The following is a 21,684-nucleotide window of genomic DNA, read 5'->3' as shown; positions in this document are numbered from 1 at the left end:
AATTTGTGCATCACGTGGTCAAAGATGCTGAGGCTGAAGAGACTGGGAAAACGTGCAAAAGACTGAAGCAAAACACTCACAGTCACTCGGGATGGTATTTATGTTGAAAAAATCCCTTTTTCATGATTATGTGGTGTTTGTACACATATTCTTCATAAGATAACTTTGCATTAACAATATCAATAACATCTATAAAGTCATTTTGAGCAAGTGAAATCTGAGGTGAATCAAATGTTGTAAAGTACGTAAATCAAAAACATATTGCTTATCAGTGACGTAGCATCGTTTTTGAAAGTGGGGGAGGGGGGGGGGGCAACCTGAAGAAATTTTTAAACTTGACAAGCAAAAAAAAAAAAAAAAAGAAAAATTGTCCGAACTCGAAAATAAATCCCATTTCATGGTGTGGGGATGGGGCTAATTATTTATTCAAACTCTGCATTACCCTTATATTACTCTTATTGGAAATACTGCAACTAAACGTGGGGGCCAACCAAACTTTCAATGAACCTAGCTTTCCTATAGAAAAACTTAATGCCTGGGAAAAAAGTGGGGCCAGCAAATTGGGTAGGGACTTGACAGATCAGGAGAGCAATAATCTTTCCAGAGACCTTTGATTTATATTTTTTTTCAAGGTGATGTACTGAAAGACATGGCTGAGTTTGGTTGGGGTCTGTCAGAAGACTTGGTGCAGAAATCTCAGCATGAACTAGGGGAAGATCAAGCACGCCGATTTGATGACTTATCTGATGTCAGGGAGCAGATTGAAACTCGACCAGATATAAGTAAATTTTTGTCAATCAGTCCAAGATTTTTAGATGCCTTTTAATATTTTATAATTGTACCTGTAAAACTTTGTTAATATGCTAATTGCTTGTAATTGATGGGGTTTAACAGGGCTTAACTGGTTTCTGTAAAATTAACACACCTGGTATTTTACATTTTTACTGAGTACCAAAATACAGTGGCACAGTGTTTATCCTATCACACAAAGACAAAGAAATTTCATTTGAAAACTTAAGGAACATGTTATGATGTACATACATACATGTTTATAATTGTGATCTAGGTAAAAGTTTTTCATCTCTTTTTCAGCATTTTTGAGAACAGACGATGCATTCCTTCTGAGATTTTTAAGAGCTAGAAAATTTGACACAGTGGAAGCTTTCAAGTTATTTGCAAGATACTTTGAGTTTCGTCAAAACAATCCAAGTCTTTTCAAGAACTTCAATGCCTCTGAGCCCGGTATCAAAGCCTCGCTATATGACGGCATTCCCAGTGTGTTACCGAACTGTGACCCCCAAGGGAGGCGAATCATTGTGGTCTTTGCTGCTAACTGGGACAGTGGTAGATACCAGCTACCCTCAGTTTACAGGGCAATACTGCTAACGTTAGAGAAGTTAATTGACGATGAGGCATGTCAGATTAATGGATTTGTCATTGTGGTGGATTGGAGTCAGTTTACATTTGGCCAATCTAGGTCATTGAATCCAAAAGTTTTAAAGCAAATGGTGGAGGGACTTCAAGTGAGAGCTGCATGGCTTTGCTTTAAAATGAAAATTTTTGTTTTCTGTTTCTTTCTTTTACTCTCTTTACAAACTTAACAGTAAATGAAAATTATCAATTATTCATGAAAGCTATTGACATTTAGGTACATAAAGGCATGTAATGCATGTATTTTAAATGAAATTTTAGATCACCTATAGGTTAGGAGGTTTTTCTAATATGTAGTAGCATTACTTGAACTCTAACATGAAATTAAGTGATTTTAATGAGATTTTAATGACAGCATAAAATGCTAAAACATCAACTCATAAAGGGACTGTTACAGAAGTGTTAAGCGTTAAGGAAGCATGATCCCTCGAATAAAGTTTTAAAACTTTGCCATATTCCAGCTTTACTTATATTTTGAAACAAAAAAAATCTGTGTACATTGAACTCTTGTTTGACAGGACTGCTTCCCTGCAAGATTTGGTTCCATTCACTTTGTAAATCAACCCTGGTACATTGAAGCTATCTGCAAGATCATCTTGCCATTCCTGAAAGAAAAGAGTAGAAGAAAGGTCTACTACATGGTTTCATTCCATATTGTAGTTCTATTTGTTACTTGTCTTAATCTATAATGAGGTTAAAATATGTGAAATGTGAAAGAGCCTAGGTTTCAAGACACTGATATTTGAGATTTTGATAACAATATTTTGTTTTCAATCACAATATATATTTAAATGTTTTCAAATGAGAAACAATATTGTCACATAGATAAATTTAAGCATTACATATTATTATCTGAACAAGATGTGTTTGTGAAACACTGATATGGCAACATAGCGAAGGTTAAGCTTTCTCAAATGCAGATCAAATTTTTGGTACCTAAAGTAAGGCCTGTTCAAAAGAAATACAGATCTAAAACATTAGCACCATCTGTTCAAGGGTTATGACCAAGGTTAACATTTTTAAAGGTAGGACAAACTCCAGGTCAAGGTCAAAGGGTCAAGGTTGTTGGTTTCTAAAGAAAGGCCTTGTCTCAGAGATTACATATGGGAAGTATGATAGCGCTGGTCCTTACCGTTCAAAAGTTATTGCCAAGGTTTAAACTTGTAAAAAGTAGGTCAAACTCCAAGGTCAAAGGGTCAAGGTTCTTGATATCCAATGAAAGGTTTTGTTACAAGAATTACATATGTGAAATATGAAAGTTCTAGCTCCTACTGTTCCTATTGTTATGGCCAAGGTTAAATTTTGTAAAAAGTAGGTCAAACTCCAAGGTCAAAGTCAAAGGGTCAAGGTTCTTGATATCAAATGAAAGGTCTTGTCACAAGGATTAAATATGTGAAGTATGAAAGCCCTAGTCCTAACTCTTCAAAAATTATGGTCAAGGTTGTATTTTTAAAGTAGATCAAAGTCTAAGGTCAAGATCAAAGGGTCAAGATTCTTGGTATCCAATAAATGGACTTCTCACAAGGATTGCATACGTGAAGTATGAAAGCCCTAGCACTTAACATTCAAAAGTAATAGCCAAGGTTAAAGATTTTTTATAAGTGCAAAAATCTCCAAGGTCAAGGTCAAAAGGTCAAGGTTGTTGGTATTCAATGAAAGGTTGCCACAAAGAATAAATATGTCAAGTATAAATGTCCTGGTATCTATTGTTCAAAAGACATAGCCAAAGTAAAAGCTCAAAATTTTTGTGTAAAAGTGGGTCAAACTCCAAGGTCAAGGTCAAAAGGTCAAATTTGGTGGTACCAAAAGAAAGGTCTTGTCACAATGAATACACATGTGAAATATGAATGTCATAGCTCCACTAAATCGAAAGTTATGGGCAAGGTTAAAGTTTTTGCGAACAAACGGACAAACAAACAGCTAGACAGACGCTAGACGGACGGACCTGACAAAAACTATATACCCACGAAACTTCGTTTACCAGGGCATAATTACTGGAAAATATGTTGTTATATGATGTCTCAATCTTTTCACATGTATCTTTGTTTTGGATCTCTTGCCCTCTCAATTGTTTTATTGTCCCCCGCGAAAGCGAGGGGACATTAAATCTCATTCGTCTGTCCGTCAGTCTCAGTCTGTCCATCTGTCCGTCCATAACAAAAACTTTAACCTTGCCCATAACTTTTGAAGAAGTGGAGCTATGACTTTCAAATTTTACATGTGTATTCCTTGTGACAAGACCTTTCTTTGGGTACCACTACATTAGACCTTTTGACCTTGACCTTGGAGTTTGACCCACTTTTACACAAAAATTCCGAACTTTTACTTTGACCATAACTTTTGAATGGTAGATACTAGGACTTTCATATTTCACATATGTATTCTTTGTGGCAAGGCCTTTTGTTGGATACCAACAACCTTGACGTATTGACCTTGACCTTGGAGATTTTTGTACTTGTGAAAAAACTTTAACCTTGGCCATAAGTTTTGAGCGGTAAGGGATAGGGCTTTCATACTTCACATTTGTAATCCTTGTGAGAAGACTGTTCATTGGATACAAAGAACTTTGACCCTTTGATCTTGACCTAGAAGTGTAACTTACTTTTAAATCAAAGTACTCAGAAGTACAGAAAGCCAGGCTCATATACAGAGTAAAATGAATTTCTTAAATGAATCGTACATTTATATTGTATTAACAGGTAAATAACAAGAATATCAGATTAAAAATTCTGATGAAATTTTTTTTTAAAACTAGTAATATAAATTATAAGACACTGACAGTGAGTTTTCGATCCAAATACCACGGTCCGATTTTGTCAGAATCAAAATTAATCTGGTACTTCGGCTGAATGTAAACAAACAGGCCAGTCTGGTTCCCTCTCCTGTGTTTCCTCGTTAGTGTAGAGAACTACGATAACACTGATTATCAGAAATCCTTACGCTGATAAACTGTGTTCTTTGACTTAAGACTGAAGTGTTAAAAGTCATTACTACTAATGTTTATTTATTTAGATAAAATTTCGTTTTATTTATGTTGCTTTATTTAGCGTTTGTATTATCTCAGAAGCGGTTGAGAGTAAGAACCATATTTTTTACACGTAACTTTGAAATGGCGACTATGGGGTTGACATCCTGTCTTGAAGGATGACATAAGCCGGCAATTGCTCTTTGAGCAATAAGCCCGGCTAAAAACAAACCTTGACCATAACTTTTAAAGGATTTGGGCAAAGGCTTTCATGTTTCACATATTTAATCCTTGTGACAGGACCTTTCATTGGATATCAAGAATGACCTTGACCTTAGAGTTAATAAAAAAAATTTTGGGTAATATATAATATTTAATTTGCATTTAAGAAAAGTTTAACCTTCGCTGTGTTGCCACATCTTGAGAAGAGCTATGGCTTTCATATTTTTTGACATGTGTATTACCTGTGACAAGATATTTCTAAGCATGCAATGATTTGTGACCAGTTTACCTTGACCTTCATGATTGACCTTATTTTAAAGAAAAAAACCCTACTTCAATGATAATTTCTAAATGACATATGAAAGGGCATTCATATTTGAGACAATATGTCATAGAAAATGACATCACTCCCACAAAGACACCGAAAGCGGGGGACCACAATTCTTTGAATTTGCTTGTTTTCCTATTTATATTCAAGATGTTGTTCTGATGTGCTCTTAATGGGACCAAAATTGGAAAATAAAGAAATTACATGTACTTATATACTTCTAGATACACATGCATGGGATCAATTTGGGAACTCTCCACAATTTTATCCACAAGGAAGCCTTACCTGCTGAGCTTGGAGGAACGTTGCCTGAACACAATATCATGAACTGGGCTGCTGAGCTTATAGGAGATGAAAGCTTCAGTTTTGGTGATAAACACATATACTGGCCAGAGCATTGTTTTATTAAGTAAGTCAAGTATTAAGTGACCTACTAATTTGTGTCTTTCTCAAAGTGTAACATTTAAATGCTTAATAATACTGCACTTTTTAAACGAGAAAATCAAAATTTTCCCCTCAGTCCTCTCCTGGGGTAGTGTACATTTTAAAATGTTCAAATCTTGGCCCCCAGGACTAGGATGGGACCAAAACAGGGAAACAAAGTTCTACATTTAAATATATAGAAAAAAAAAAGTTATCAGTCTTCTTCTCAAGAACCACTGGGACAGAAATGCTGAAACTTATCTGGAAGCCTCCTGGGATAGTGTAGATTCTAAATTGTTGAAAGTATTGCCTTGCCCCTGTTTCAGGGGTTTTGCCATTTGTTGTAGGTGGGGGGGCTCTTTTGATTATTTGGTGAAAATACATTAATTCTTTGAAAATCTTTTACTTTGCTCCCGTGTATTATGCCAATGATCCAAGTATACTGTAAATCACTAAATTTTTGCGACACCTCATTTTCTCGAGATAGTCATTGACTCTTGATTAGCGAGACAAAATTTTCATGAATTATGGTTATTGCTCTATATAATCTTAAGGAATACTATTATACGCGAGAAATAAATTTTCGCGAGCACACTGTCTCGCGTAATTATGCGAAAATAAAGTTCTCGCGAATAAAAAGTGATTTACAGTATATATTCATGATGAAGAAAGGTGCATCTAGCAAAATGGTTAATTTCATGCCCCCTGCTCTTTGGTATTAATCAACCATTTATAATGAAATAAAATTTATGATAAAATTTCCAGAATTTTGAAATATGTGGCCCCAGGGTCAGTGGGTCCTTTGGGGTGGGGTGCACAACTGGTTATAGAGTGGAAGTGCATTTTCTCTTTGTTACTCTGATCTACCTCTGGGTATAAAGTAATCAAAGTAAGCAAGCAAAGTGTATAGTTATGATAAGCAATGGTGCCTCTTTCAAAATTGTGAATTTCATGGCCTCTGGTTTAAAACACGAACCGAATTCAATTGTTGATACTCAGGTGATCTATAAGGCCCCTGGGCCCCTTGTTGAAATCATGGCCGTGAGGGTAGGATTTGGTCGCATATATTTGGGAAACTCAACCTGATGAACAGCAGGGCCAAAGTTATTCAGGTGAGAGTTGTGGCCAACGGGCCTCTTGTTTATTATTCTCACAACTAAAGTTGCAAGAGGATACAGAAAAATGTTTTAAGTTGAGGGAAAGGAAACTTGGATTTGAGGGAGTCACTTCAAGGTCAGGGGGTTCAAGGTCATCATTAAGAGTACATTAATGGGCATTTTCAGATTACCTCTCAAGATTTTTGTAGAATTATCATACCATTCTGGCGTTATCCTCATCTCCATCAAATTTTAGGGCTGATGTAATGTGTTTCATACTGTTATCCACATGATCAAACATTGTCTTAGTCAAGTACATTCTCCAGACATCATATCATTTATCTTTGGGGAGTTAATCCAGTGTTTTGGAAATAGTGTGCAGTTAAAATAAAACAAAATTCTGAAGTTACAGCTATTTTAGCCAAAGTACAAGTTTGTATGTTACTATGTGTATGTTTATTACAGGAAAAGGTCAGACACATTCCCTTCCGCTTTCCATTTGAAACAGAAATGGGACCAAAATAGAGATTTTACAAGAAACACCACTCTGGATGAAGATTTCTTCCTTATAGACTGATTAATTTGTAAACGTATGGAGAGTCGACTGAGAAATCTTCATTTTTTAAGTACATGTACATTTAAAGTACTCAGCTGTGTGCACTGCAAAGGTCTTAATTTTGCATAGTACTTTTTGAGTATCAATAGATTTGTTTGCTATATACATGTATACATACATTTGATATTATCCAGATATTTCCTTGTGCAATATTATTCATGCAGCTGTAAGAATATGCCAGTTCACTTGTTGAAGAATTTGAGAAAATACTCTTTGGTTTTGTTTTATGTGTCTGCTCATAATCCCTGCCAACAGTGTTGGAGGCATTTTATGTTTTTATGCGCCCGGATCAATAAATCCAAGGCGTATATTGTTTTCGTCCTGTCTGTTAGTCTGTTTGTTTTCAACTTTAACCTTTGCCATAACTTTTGAAACATGAGAGATAGAGACTTCTTATTAGATATGCATACTCTACAAAAAAAGTTCTTTCAAATGACATCAAGGTCAATGACCTTGACTGTGACCTATATGCTAAAAATAGCTTTATCGAACTTTTGCAATAACTATTGAACCATGAAAGATATAGACTTCATATTTGGTATTCTTACTCCACTAATGAAGCTCTTTCAATTGACACCAAGGTCATTGACCTTGTGGCCTTGACTGTCACCTATATGCTAAAAATAACTTTCGAAATTTGGCCATAACTTTTGAACCATGAGAGATAAAGACCTCATATTTGGTATGCATCCAATACTAATTAAACTCTTTCAAATGACACCAAGGCCATTGACCATGTGACCTTGACTGTGACCTATATGCTAAAAATAGTTTTTTGGAACTTTGTTGCCACGGGGCACATAGTGTTTCACAAACACATCTTGTTTTTTCCGTTTTGTTTGTTTATAATTGCTAGATTAATCAAAAAAGGATTTTAGTTAATGATCATATATTTAAGCCAGAAGGTTGAGTTTGTTTCCTGATTGATTTTTTTTTAAATTTTGATTTATGCAAAGCTGTTGTTAATTGTAATTCTAGAAGTTTACTCCTACAAAATTACTAAAGAAATACATTTTGAGTTTATAATCATTTTTTTTTTCCAAAACAAAAAAAGAAACAAGGAATTTTTAGAACAAAGTATGACCAAAGGTTTTATGGATGAAATTACAAAATTATTCATGAAAATAATTCATGATTTATTTAAAGTATACATGTATTCATTATGTTATTTTTTTATTGACTCATGGATTTTGATTTTACATGTACATGTATTATGGAAAGTATTATCAACAATGATATAAAAGTAAACTGTAGTCCTTACTAGTGTCACTAGCTGTCTCCACAGAGTACAGATAATTGTTTACAGCATAGTACAAGTACTTCAAAACAAATACAAATTACACAATGTACATTGAAATGATCTGAAGGGTTTTGTGCAATATAGTTTGACTGTGGTCATAAAGATTAGTGTGGGCTAGAGACCCGGACTGAAAAACTTCTGCAGTGTATTTGTTCAACTGTAATGTTATAATTGTTTCTCCTACTCCTTAGCCATTTGAATGAATGTTGGTTTATTAAGACTACTGTACAGATCGATGTCTAGATACATACACATATATTTTAAAAGAAATCAATTGAAATAAAACAGAAAAAAGTGACGGAGGAAAAAAAGAGATTAACCCAACAAAACAACATGCATGTGCACCATTTTCACAAAAGCTATCTACTTAAAAAAAATTGTTTGACTGCTTGTTGTTTTTTTTTCTGTAATTTAATGTCTGAAATTTGATTTCCATCTGTGTACAATGTTGGAATAAAAAACAATACAAATTCTTAATATCAAGTGCCAATTTCTGTATGGGACAATAAAATGTGCATTATCATAAATTACTTTCAAAATTTTTTTTTTTCAAAAAATGCATCCATGTATTGACTATATACAGTTGTAAGCTATACATGTAATTGTATGCAAATTTTACACTTGGTTTGTTATGCAGTTATTGCAATAAGTTCACATGCACTTTCATACTGAATGTAAGCCAGTGTAAAGTTTGAATTTCAAAGTATTTTATACTTGTTTGGGATTTGTAGATCTATTGTGCTCTACAACTAGGTGTTCCTGTCATTTACTTAGAAGAACATTTATTGCCATTTCTTGTGTAAATGCAACTTAAAATGATAATTTGATTTAACAGTACAACAGATAGTGACAGTCACTGCTATTTCTAAGATTTAAAAAATGCATTTTCAATGAAATTTATGAAGCTATACTTTCTAGACAATTTCAATATTTCTTTCCTTGTGTAAATTTTGCTACATGCATGTGTGGTTCATTGATTTTGAAATAATTGAATTGTTATGAATTTTGTTTTCAGTATTGTCTGAATAAATATTAAACGTAATTAAACAGTCTTTTTGTTGGTTAAATCACCTAATTAATCTTCCAAAAAAAAAAAAATCGACTAAAGTTGCTTTTCATTATATTTTATTGAACTTCACAATACATGTATAAACCAAGTCAGCCTGTTTTCCAATCAACTTCGTAATAAGACATGTTTGATTGAAAATATACTTTTTTCTTAATTAGTGAAAGTTCTCTTCGTGAATAAACATTGCAATTTACAATCTTCCCTATTCATATATCAGATTCTTACTCCTACATGTAGCTTCTCTTGAAACGAACACTTGGCTACCAAAATGACATGACATGGAGGTCGTGAAAATAAAATCACTATTCAGAAATGAAGTGGTGCTCAAAACGGCACTGTAGACTTTCAAAGTTCGTTTTGACCGATAATTAAAACTGCAATCCAATTATTAATTTCTCTCCTTTGTGAAGTGGGTGGGGATGCAGTCCATGCTTTGGTTCAGTTTCATCAAAATATTGTCGAAACTGTCCACACCCAGGTAGTCTATCTCCCCCATTTCCCAGCTGCGTCTTCTTCTCTCTGATTCGGATTCATTCTTGATTGGGATTTCCGCTTCTCTTAAGGTTTCTTCCTGACAATCACCTGCAGCTATGAACTGGTCAGTCTGAAAGAGAAGACATTACAATATTTACCATATTCTACTTTTCAGGAATGTGGAAGCCCCGCCCCCGAAAAACACAATATGCACTGACCAATGTCGCGTTCTTTGTTTTTTCCTCTGTTTTCTCTATAAGGACGACTGAGCATCTTTGTTGTGCTGAAAAATATCAATAAGTTAGAAATCCTTTGAATCTTTATACTGTTTAGAATATTGACAAGTAATAGGAAGTTACAATTAAAACAAGTGAATATCTTAAAATTGACAGTATTTTCTAGTTGATATTATATAAATCGGTCATTATTATTATTACTTTTTTTTGGGGGGGGGGGGCGAAGTCAGTTTAAAAAATCACAGCATTTTTAAAACTCATCATACATGCATAAAATTAGATCTACATGTATATCATTGGACGGTTTCAATCATTGTGGAAAAAAATCGAGTAAAAAAAATACCATGATAATGTTACACTAGAGGTATATAAAAACAAGAAAACAAATACAATACTTAATTTTCCTTACCTCTTTCTCTGTGCCGTTCCATGCAAAAGGATACTAATCCCAGAAGTGTCAGAAACATTTTGATTTTTGGTTGATTCTGTAACTATCAAATGGTATACTATGACGTCATAAACAATGTTGATGTTTTACGTCACAATGATCTAGGTCAAAGTTCCCTACATGAAACTGACCAATCACTCTTGCAGATTTTGTTTCTCTTATAGATATGTATTCATGAGCCGATGGTAGAGAGTGGAAAAGTTGAAAGGGGTGGTAGGGTTTGGGGTTATGTTCCAATTTCTCTAAATACCAGATTCTTTTACTCAAATATACATGTACCTGGTACTACATTACCCTTAGCTGACTATGCTGCAACATAAAAGGAGGGCTTTAACTGAACATTTTCTTCATGGAAAAAAGAGGGGGAAACGGTAGGGCACCCCCCCCCCTTTTGCTTCGTGCCAGCTTCACATTTAACTTTAATTAGAACCTCTTCTTTCCATGGCAAAATCAACAAACAAGAGGCCCGTGGTCATAATGCTCACATCAGCTCCCCGGTTTAATACTAGTATTTCTATTCTTTGACACAATAAAAGTTTGTGAAACCCTGATGCATGCCATTGTATGACAGCTGAAGGTCAACGTTAAAGTTTTTCAAACTCCAAGGTCAAGGGTGCAAAAAATGTTGATGTCCAAAGAAAAGTTTAATCAAACTTAGGAATACATAGGCAAAAGCATTGAAGCAAATGTCCCAACCATTCAGAAAATATGGCCAATGTAACTTTTTTTTTAAACATTTAAACAAAATTTACGGTTTCTTTTCAAATCTTTTTGTAAGTCATATTCAAGGTCAGTGTCAAGGGATAAAAGTATATTAGGGTTTTCATTTTTCACAGACGTGTGCCCTGTGACAAGACCTTATTAACTTTGACCTTGACTTTTGTATTTTGACATATTTTTGAAAAAAAAAAATACAACCAAGGGCATAACTTTGAGCAGTTGATGCTAGGATTTTAACTCTATATTTCACGTGTATATTTCTTATGAAAAGGCTTTTCCCTGGGTATCTTTATCTTGACCCCTTTGACCTTGACCTTAGAGATTTACCCATTTTTAGAAGAATAATATCCTAAGACATAACTTTTAATTAAGTGGTTGGTAATTTACAGATATTTTTGTTGAAACAATTTCTTTCTATGGGAAGCAATTTTTTGGTATCTTGACCTTTGACTTTGCATGTGAGAAACTTTAATTTTTTCCATAAGCTGTCATACGGGGACATCAATGTTTTACTGACATATTTTCTTTATTTATTCAAGTTGCAATTGCGATTTTTAAAGGAGGGTGCAAATATTCTGCCATGCATCATTGATATACAAATTTGAGATGTCCAATTGCTTGAAAATATTAATCAATATACTATATATATATAATTCAGCAAATTAAAGGAATATGTCGAATAAGTCATCGCTGTACATAGCTACCGAGGAGGGATTTCCAATACATGCTACTGATAGATATACAATTTAAAACAAAGTTATTTTACGAATAAACCGTGTACCTATAGAATGCCCACCCAAGCTGACTGAACACCCCCACCCCCAAAAAATAGAAGAAAAATGAAATTGCTTCCTGGTATAGACCTGTACTCATTAGTAAGCTTCTTACTGCAACTGTCCCTCCTCGTACTTAGTGAAAAACCAAGTCTTGATTATGAGGGCCACATCAGGGAAAAAAGGATGTACTACACAATGTACTTGTCCCGATCCTTCTTAGTCATTTCTACACAAGAAGAGCTTAAGAGCTTTATCACTCTTTATCATCCTGTGAAGTTTTTATAATAAAAATAAAGATGATGACAGAGAATTTTGTATCCAGGACCTCCGACTTTGTGGTGATGCGGGGAATAGATAATTAGTGATTACATATGCCTTTATGAAAGATTTGAACTCATCAATTTTTCGAAAATGACCTTATTGGGGGTGGTGGTGGTGGTGGTGGTGTTGCACCCACTTTTATTTTAAACTACACGCGTATACTTTATACTGGTGAAGTGATTGGGAGTGCCCCATCCCATCAGACCTTGAATATAGATTTTGATGCAAGACATTTAAAAACTTTTTTCGTTTTTGTTTTGTTACCTGCACTTTTTTGTTGATATATGTGGAGTTTGTTTTTTTTTTAAATTGGGTTATTAAAAATTATTTTATCAGCGGAGTTATTAAAAAAAATTCTCTTAATAATAAAAGAAAATTTTATTTTTGCCTAATCCATGAATTTATTCTGTGATTCTGTGCAGCAATGAAAAAGAACGGGAGAAAATAATTTAAAGGATTGTTATCGTCCTGCTTCATAATTTATTTATAGTTGGGTTCGGCATACGTGCAAAGTACCGGAAGTAAATACTGTGTGTTTTCATGGAATTATGATTATCATATCATGATGAAAGTCGTCAACAAAGAATGAGGACTGTATATCAGTTAAACACTCATGACATGCTAATGTAGAATGAAAGTTGTAAATATTTTGTTTACTTTCATTCATCTGATAAGTGAGTGAAGGATTCAGAGGGTAAGGTGAGTGTTTTCCAATATTGAGGAAAACATTGATCATGGCTAAAAATAGACAGATAGTTACGGATTTAAAAATAGTTAAAATTGTACATCACTATTTATATGAAACTTATCATATGATTTTATTATAATATGTAGACATGGCATCCTCAGAGAAGGTGATGGAAGATAAAGAGGATGAACTTCCTGAAGAGGCGTTTATGGCGGAGGAGGTTGAAGAATCAAGCCCTGACTTAGACTTATTCCTGGAGAACATTTTATTCGACTATCTGGCTGATTCTGATGACTTTGAGGAGGATGAGATTATCCCAATAGTTCCAGTAGATTTACTACTTCCCTTCGGAAATGTTAACGGATCGGACGAATGTGAAATATGTCTGTCCAAAGAAAGTAAAGTCCGCAATCGTTCATGCTGCCGAATACCTGTTTGTGATGACTGCATGGAGAAATATTTTGTTACTCAAATAGAATCTGGTTTTAGAAGGATGCAGTGCATTGCGTCTGACTGCGAGGAATATGTTCATGTTGACGAGATTATGTGCCGATTACCAGTTGATTTAAAAGACAAATTTTACAAATATCTTGTAGATACTAATAACGATCCTCATGTTAAAACTTGTCCTAACTGTAGTTATGTACAACGAGTCACAAAAGAGGAATTGAACATTCCAAAAAAGAAAAGAAAATATGGTATTCATATAGTTTGTAAAGACTGTCATTTGGAATGGTGCTTTATTTGCCATGCACCTTGGCATCGAGAAGGCATAACATGTAAAGATTATCAGAAAGGTGACAAGCTAGTTAAAAACTGGGCCAAAGAGTTTCATTATGGAAACAAAAATGCAGAACGTTGCCCAAAATGCAAGGTAACTTAATGGCTGAAAAAATTCTGGTTATTTGAAAAAATTCTGCATAGTTCATATTTTTTTTTACTCAGGATCTTTTTTATTTTTAATTTTTGCTTGTAGGTTTTTATAGAGAGAACCTCTGGGTGCGACCACATGACCTGTAAGAATTGTGATACAGTGTTCTGCTACAAGTGTGGAGAGAAGTACATTAAAATCAGATTTATTGGGGATCACTATGGCAGATTCAGTCCACTGGGATGTAAACACAAACTGTTTCCAGATAAACCAGTTCTACGAAAAGTCATACGTGGATCAGCACTTGGTAAATCATTCACTGATTTGGATATTGAAATCCCTAAAGACACTTACTTAATTCATGATAATTGTGACAAAAATCTTTAAATACTACCTTCATAAGAGAAAAAAAAAGCTTCATATTTTCATACATAAATATTTAATTTTTGACTATCATTTCCTGGTTGTGGAAATTCAATCCCTGAAGTCATGACTCCACAAGTGAAGACTTCTTTTTTTAAAAGTATAATTTCTCATATGAAGATACAAATATTTATATATATAATGTATGTACACGACTAACATTATATTCAAGCACACACAGCTTTAGCTTAGTGTGGGGCACAGTAAGGGGTTTCTGTATTTTTGTATTAATTTAAGTTTAAATGGTTTGAAATTGAGTATTGTGATTTAGCTGAATTTTGTGCCATGTGGGCCTTTGATATTTAAATGCATATTTATGAGTGTCTTGTTTTAGATAAAGAAGAAAGATATATATCTACATTTTGAAGTGACAAAAAACCCTGTAAAGTTACTTTCAGTTTTGATATACACAATACTTTGATAAGGCCAAGGTAAATAAATAGTGTGTTTTCTATTCCAACCTGAGAAAAAATAGGGTAGGTAGGTAGGTAAAACATTTTATTTAATTTAAATATTTTATTAGCAAGAGCACTGTCATTTTTACCATGGAAATAAATGTCAAAACATTTCTGCTTAATGTGTATAGGATATGCATTTTCTCATACACAGAAGTGATTGAAATTAATATTTCTAAAAGCAAAACAGGATTTATTTACTTACAGAAAGATATTGGTGATAAAATTTTTAGGGTCAGCTCATATATTTTAGGGTGGGGAACAGGAAACACACAATTTATTTATCTAAGCCTAATTAAGATTTAGTTATTACTCAGCCATGTCAGGTCACTTTTTCACCATAGAGATTGAACAAAAATAATATGTTTAGTGATAAAAACTAGTATAATTTATTTTTGATGTAATTTCCCTTGACATTTTCCCTACAGGTGCTAAGTTATTTGGAGGAATACTCCTTGGGGGGTTGGCCATAGGAGGAGCAGTCATCTTTGTTGCAGTCAGTCCCATTGTAGTGCCTGCATACTTCGGTCACAAGTTCAGGATGCGAAGACGTTGGAGGCGCACAAGACGCAGGCTAAGAAAGCAAGAGGACCTGAGGATGCAGAATGATGCTCACTTTCTAGAGGCCATGCAACTCAGCCTTGAGGAGGCACTACGTATGTCAATAAAGCTTACATAGTCACATTAGCCAGGGCTCTCGATTCTCTAAAACTGGGGCCGATATTCGGCCCCGTTCCCAATGCAAAAAAGGTACTTTTTTCCCAAAAGAAAGATGTAAATTTCCCAATTTCCATAGCAAAATATAAATTAAAAAATAAAGTCCATGAAACTTCATCTCTAAAACAAAACACGCTTGCAAATGAAAGTTAAACAAACCAATTCTTTGTATGACTATTTATTAGTTCGCGCCAAATGCATTCGTAAACTGGTTCAGGGAACCAGGTTAGTGTTATTACAGAAATGTGTAATAATGAGTGCATAGTATTTTGTCAAGAAAATCCACAAAAATTCATTATATTGGTAAGACATTTCATTTAAACATTAGTAAGCTGCACCTAGAAACACACTTCAGCATGTTCAGTCGCGCACTGAATTGGTACAATGTAAGCAACGATGACCATGTGATCGAGGAAATTCGGGATGATGTGACTAACGACTTTCACTCAGAAAGACAAATAATCGCAATATCAACACCCAAAGATAGTTATGAGCAAAGCTAATGTACTTTCATAAATAGCCTAGGTTACCATGTTTGTTCTGTTTAATTGTTTATTCAAAACCAGAGTTAAATTGGTGACTTCTAGAAATGCAAAATTTGAGGATTTTTTTAAAATGAATGTTGGTCATCCAGATTTTCCCAAAATGACGATAGTTTTCCCAATTTGAACGGCCCCGGCCACAGTCCCAAGAAGTGGTGTGAGAGCCCTGTTAGCATGCATTCAAGTTACAGATTGGTTTTTTCATTCTCTTGGAAATTATTAACTTTCAGATATTTTTCATGGCTTTTACAAAATTATTAGGCCAAGGTTTCTTCATGCTTTAGGATTTTAATTTTTTTTTTTAAATATACTGTAAACCAATTTTTATTACGTGCGAGAAATAATCATGAGTTTCGCGATCTACTTTAAGTTGCGAATATTAATTGCTGCGAACCATTTATTTTGCTTTGTTTTTGTAGAAAATGTTTCCTTATTTGTGAAAATTAATCGTCGCAGATTGATTTCAAACTGACGAATCCCAAATAAAAGATGATGCGAATAATAGTTAGTTAACAGTATTTAATGGATTTTACAAAATTATTAAGCCATTTTATTTCTTAACCAGTTGAAAGGGGATGCTTACTCCTCCTAGGCACCTGATCCCACCTCTGGAATTTAAGGGGCCCATCATTTATCCCCTCTACACAGATTTATATTGTTTTAAGATTTTTTGAGATTGATCAGCATTTGTTATCTTCACATTTTTAATTTTAACCTCTTTGGTGGAAAACATGTATGTTTTAAAAAATCTTTAGGTTAACTTGATTAAGGAGATTCAAATCTGTTCAAGTGTAATGACAGAGTCTATCAGAGGAAGAAAGATTGAAAAATAAATAAAAAAACCTAGATAATTATCACTTATTAACTAAGATTTTTATTACATGTAGTATATAGTGATATGATTATATAAAATGTCTTTGGCATGTTATAATGTTAGAACAAACTAAATGCAAAATAATTGTTAAGCAGAATATAAAAAAGAGTTTGAGAAGGTAGGGATACTAGGGTTAGCTATTGATCATTGTACTCTCTACACCTGACATAAGGAAATAAATTTTTTTTCCTCATGTGAAATTATGAAGTACATGAATTCACATTGTCTGGACATATTAGTTTTAAGTTAAATGCATTGTTGTATTTTTGTGTAAAGCAAAGAATGTACTACAGCTGTATAATACAATAAATGACCTTGCATATTTATAAATATTTACATTTCCAATAAATTTCCACTATGATTCTTTACAAAATAAAATGCAGTTCATTTTCTCATGAACTATATTACATATGTACCAGGAATAAGCATGAATATCTCCATTGTTACATCATAATACTGCACTTGACGTAAAAAATATAATGCACACTGTTTTGCTTTAAAAATGACAGTTGAATGGCATAAATTTATGGCAAGTCATTAGAAAAGTAATGTATATAAGAAATGAATTTAATTTTTGAAGATTCATGAGGTATATGAACTACAATGCTTCACGCCGGCATATTTATCATGAAGCGCTAACGCACTTCATGAAATAAGCGGGCGTGAAGCGTCGTAGTTCATAACCTCATGAATCTTCAAAAATTAAATTAATTTCTTAAATATATTTTAAAGGCAAGATTTGTTACAGTGATTATAATTTTAAATTACTTTTATCACTCAAAATATTTCTTAAGTTGTAATTAGTATTTGATTCATCATAAAATATTTTGATTTTGTAGAAGCACAAATTCAGGATATTGTAATTCATGGTGATCAGAGTACACAAACTACATTACAAGGCACTGAGGATGATGATGGAAGTACACTTTCATCTAAAGAGGATGAGGAAGAGGCCAGTGAAGGAAGGGAAGATGAGGAAGCAGGAAAGAATGAAAATGTGAAAGTTATCATCCATAACCAAGATGATGATGATAAGAATTCATCCACCATTTTGGAGGTTGAGGAAGAAAGCCAAGTCCTTGTGACAGGTGGACATGGAGAAGGTCACATGACCACAGCTGACCTAGAAACGCAGTCAGATGGACAGGTGGTACTGCATGTAAAAACCACACCGAAATCCTCAGAAGACGAGAAAAAATTAAACCAGTTGGAAGAGGGTGACTTCACAGTCAAGGAAAATGAAGATTCAATCAGCAATGGAGGATGTTTAATCAAAATTCTAAAGAGATTACCCTCTGTTTGGGAGAAAGAGAAGGATGGAGAGAAAATCCAGAAATCGGAGAGCACTGAGGACTCTAAAAGCATTAAAGAAATCTATTCTCCAAGTGAGCAGAGTGAGGGGGACATTAGCCCTGGTTCTTTGAAGTTCAGCGAGACTTTAGAATGCCTGAAGCAATTGCAAGTAGAGAGTGAACTGAAAGATTCGTATTATGGCTTAGTGTCTACCACTGATGAGATTACTTATCTGTGATATCGTATAGGTTTGGTTTCTTTTCTTAGCTACTCCACATTGTTTGTGTGCTCACTGAAGTTTTATCCACATACCATAGAGTTTCTTTTATGGTTTGAGTTCCTTTGGTCAAAAAACCCTAGGAGATTACACATGGGGCTAAGGATTCATTGTTTGTACATTTATGAAATTAAGCTTCTTCTTCACATTTTTCATCATTGATTTTCATAAAGCAGTGAAGATTGCAACAATACACTGTATAATGTATAAAACTTCAGAAAATGAAAATATGATGAATTATTTGTTTGGAGCAAAACTGTACATGTGGATATACATTTATTAATTTTATTTCAAAACAAACTTACATTATACATTGTAATATCTACCCAGTTCAAGGAAAGAAAACAATGTACAAATTTTAGTGTAATTTTGAAAATAATTCATTTTTTAATACATGTACAGGGCATTTGCAAATGCTACCATATCGTCTTTTGAAATAATTCCTAAAATTAATGATTTGCAAAAACATATATGTGCACTGTGGAAACATTTAAATTTCATGGTGGCCCAATATTCATTGAATTTTTGGGTACCCGGCATCCACAAATTTATATCCTCAACAAAATGCATTTTCCTTATGTAGACACGAGTTAATGCACGAAATAATGTCCTGTTGAACTTGTAAAAAATTAGACAATCCACAAAAATTGGCCCCAATGAATTTTGTTAATTCCACAGTAATATCTAAGATGAGATTGCAAGGTTTTCCCCATCCCCTACATTGTAAACAGTATCTAACTTCAAAGTAATATAGGAATTCAAATAGAAAACATACCCTCATATAGCATCTTAATACTTCTACTGATGAAATAAATAGCTTAAGCACCTCCTCTAATGTTCAACAATATAAATTATCAATGTTTGATAAATCAGCGGAAGTTATGAACTTATAAATTCATATTCAGTGCCTGTCAATATCTGTGTATAGACGCTTTAATTACCGTAATATGGCAGGAAGGCCTCAGCAGCTTCCAAAAGCTTCAAACTGGGCTAAGGGGGCCCAAAGTCAAGACCTGCCTTTGCATTCACATCAGATAACCCTTAGCTACACCCTTAATATTACTAGAGGTCTTGTATGATGTGTATAAAATCCTTTAAAAAAATATGTTCTTGCTGTGAGCACGCTTTTGAGAAAACTTGATGCTAGCACTCAAGAAATATTCTCTAACAAGGTTTTACTACTTAATATGAACACAATTTTACTAGTCATTTTTTTACCTTTAATTTAGACAATAATATTTAAATCACTTTTTTTTTTTTACATTTTGAAAAAAGTGCTTAATTTAAGAGGTAACATATATATGTTTCAAGTTTAGAGTTGACAAGTATTTTCACTTACTTTTTGCAATCATGAAAAATTGTACATGTATTACACATCTAAACACAGTCATTTATTTGTACAATGATGTTGGTAGAACTACTACAGGGGCATCATACATGTATCCTCTCAGTTCTCTATGAAATACACAAGGCTTAAATGTGTAACAGTAATTACATGTAATAGAGAACAGAGCGGATAAAATGCCCCTGTGGCAGAACTCATATTATTCTTGATTGATGCATATTATTGTATAAATACTATCTTAAAGAAACCTACAGTATTCATTCATACATGCTTGCAAACCTATGACAATGAAAAATCATGTCATCCACTTTATATTAATAAAAAGCCTGTGATAATAAGCGGAATATCAAATAAATATTTTTTTTTGAAAACCATTTATCATTTAAGTGTTTATTTTGGTTATATAATTATGTAGTTATACAAACAAATTAATAATATACAGTTCAATTTCTGTAGCTTGAACCTCCATATCTTGAATATCATTGATATATTGAAGTGATTTAGAAGTCCCAACCAATTTTTATTGATGCATTTTAACCCAGATATCTTGAATCCTCTGATATCTGAATTTTTTTCTAAATAATTTTTTGACTATACTGTTAATAAAATGGAAGCATTGTATACTTTATTTTCAGAGAGAAAGGAATGATTATAATAAGAAATTTTGAATTATGTTGGTTTGCTTTACTTTCACTAAAAAAATGGAGAAAAAGGGTGAGATTTTTGATTTTGTTGAAGTGCAATAGTTTACACTTTATGTAGATTACATAAATGTGCATTTGTTATTTACTCTTTTAATCAATATTTCTTGGCATGTGCTTTTTGTTGTATTTTAGCTTAATTGTTGTTTTTCTACTGTCTTCTAATTCTACAGATTAAAAAAAGTTTTCTTTTGTTTCTGTTGTTGTTCTGTATTTTAAACAATACATCTAGTGCTTAAATATGATGTCACAGACTCACATTTAATGAATAAAACATTAAAAAAGCATCCCAATTTTTGCCTTCTTTTCCCCTTTATCCCACTGTGGGACTTGGCGATCGGTCCTTCGGATGAGACCGTATAAACCGAGCTCCCGTGTCGCAGTAGGAGCTGACACGAAAAAGATCCCTCACTGCTCAATGGCCATAAGTGCCGAGTATAGGACAAAATTTGCAGTTCTCCACCGGCAAGTGGTGGCGTCTCCATATGAGTGGAAATTTCGATCGATCAAGAAAGAGAGAGAGAGGGGGTGGAGAGACGTTAAACAACATACAATCAATCAATCTTTTTTCTTCTGCATGCCGCCGAAATTCAGTTAAGATTGGACGGTAAGTGAATTTTTTTATACTGACGTGACGACGTGACGACCCATATGTTGTTCAATTCAAAAAGATATAGATTGACTTTTGGTGAAATATAATCTCAGTCTGAATGAATTTACGTTGCAGGACACCATATTATCCTCTTGATAGTATAGTTCATGTTTTTTGTCCAGGGTTTTCTCAGAGATGGCTGGGACAATCTTCCTGAAACTGGTTGTAGTTGTGCCATGTGGTCATTCAAGTTCAAAATGGCTACCGTTGCCATGGAAACCTGCAAAAAGCGTCGAATTTTGACTTTTGTCCGCGAAATATGAAACTTTGTTGTTGTAATGGTTAGTATATGTAATTGTGCGATTTGCATTTAAAAATTGCAAATTGTCTGTTGCCAAAACAGGGACAAAGTGAATTCTAACTTTGATTTTAAATCAAAGCAAAGTACTGAAAGGACTGACTTGATGGTTTTCCAAGCTT

At 33.7% G+C, this 21,684-nt stretch overlaps 3 protein-coding genes across 3 annotated transcripts; 2 read left to right on the top strand and 1 right to left on the bottom strand.

The window, feature by feature from the left end:
* Positions 1-11: 11 nt before the first annotated feature.
* Positions 12-9,416, top strand: LOC134238023 (clavesin-2-like). Its single transcript, XM_062720156.1, has 6 exons — positions 12-94; positions 633-782; positions 1,093-1,523; positions 1,950-2,060; positions 5,171-5,355; positions 6,932-9,416. The coding sequence occupies exons 2-6, from the start codon at positions 650-652 to the stop codon at positions 7,041-7,043; spliced, it is 972 nt and encodes a 323-aa protein (XP_062576140.1). The 5' UTR covers positions 12-94; positions 633-649; the 3' UTR covers positions 7,044-9,416.
* Positions 9,417-9,500: 84 nt separating this feature from the next.
* LOC134238039 (uncharacterized) lies at positions 9,501-10,659 on the bottom strand. The gene is made up of 3 exons (XM_062720174.1): positions 10,571-10,659; positions 10,144-10,208; positions 9,501-10,055 (listed from the first exon to the last, which is right to left on the bottom strand). Exons 1-3 carry the CDS (start codon positions 10,626-10,628, stop codon positions 9,840-9,842), a joined length of 339 nt encoding a protein of 112 aa, XP_062576158.1. The 5' UTR covers positions 10,629-10,659; the 3' UTR covers positions 9,501-9,839.
* Positions 10,660-12,930: 2,271 nt separating this feature from the next.
* Positions 12,931-19,124, top strand: LOC134238028 (uncharacterized). Its single transcript, XM_062720165.1, has 5 exons — positions 12,931-13,125; positions 13,261-13,988; positions 14,091-14,292; positions 15,292-15,519; positions 17,836-19,124. Exons 2-5 carry the CDS (start codon positions 13,263-13,265, stop codon positions 18,525-18,527), a joined length of 1,848 nt encoding a protein of 615 aa, XP_062576149.1. The 5' UTR covers positions 12,931-13,125; positions 13,261-13,262; the 3' UTR covers positions 18,528-19,124.
* The last annotated feature ends 2,560 nt before the right edge of the window (positions 19,125-21,684 follow it).

Source organism: Saccostrea cucullata, unplaced genomic scaffold (genome assembly GCF_032062105.1).
Source record: "Saccostrea cucullata isolate Sc308-1 unplaced genomic scaffold, CSIRO_AGI_Scuc_v1 ctg40, whole genome shotgun sequence".
In the NCBI taxonomy this organism is placed as follows: Eukaryota; Metazoa; Mollusca; class Bivalvia; order Ostreida; family Ostreidae; genus Saccostrea; species Saccostrea cuccullata.
The sequence above is the reverse complement of the archived record's forward strand: the minus strand, read 5'-3'. Positions and strand labels throughout refer to the sequence as shown.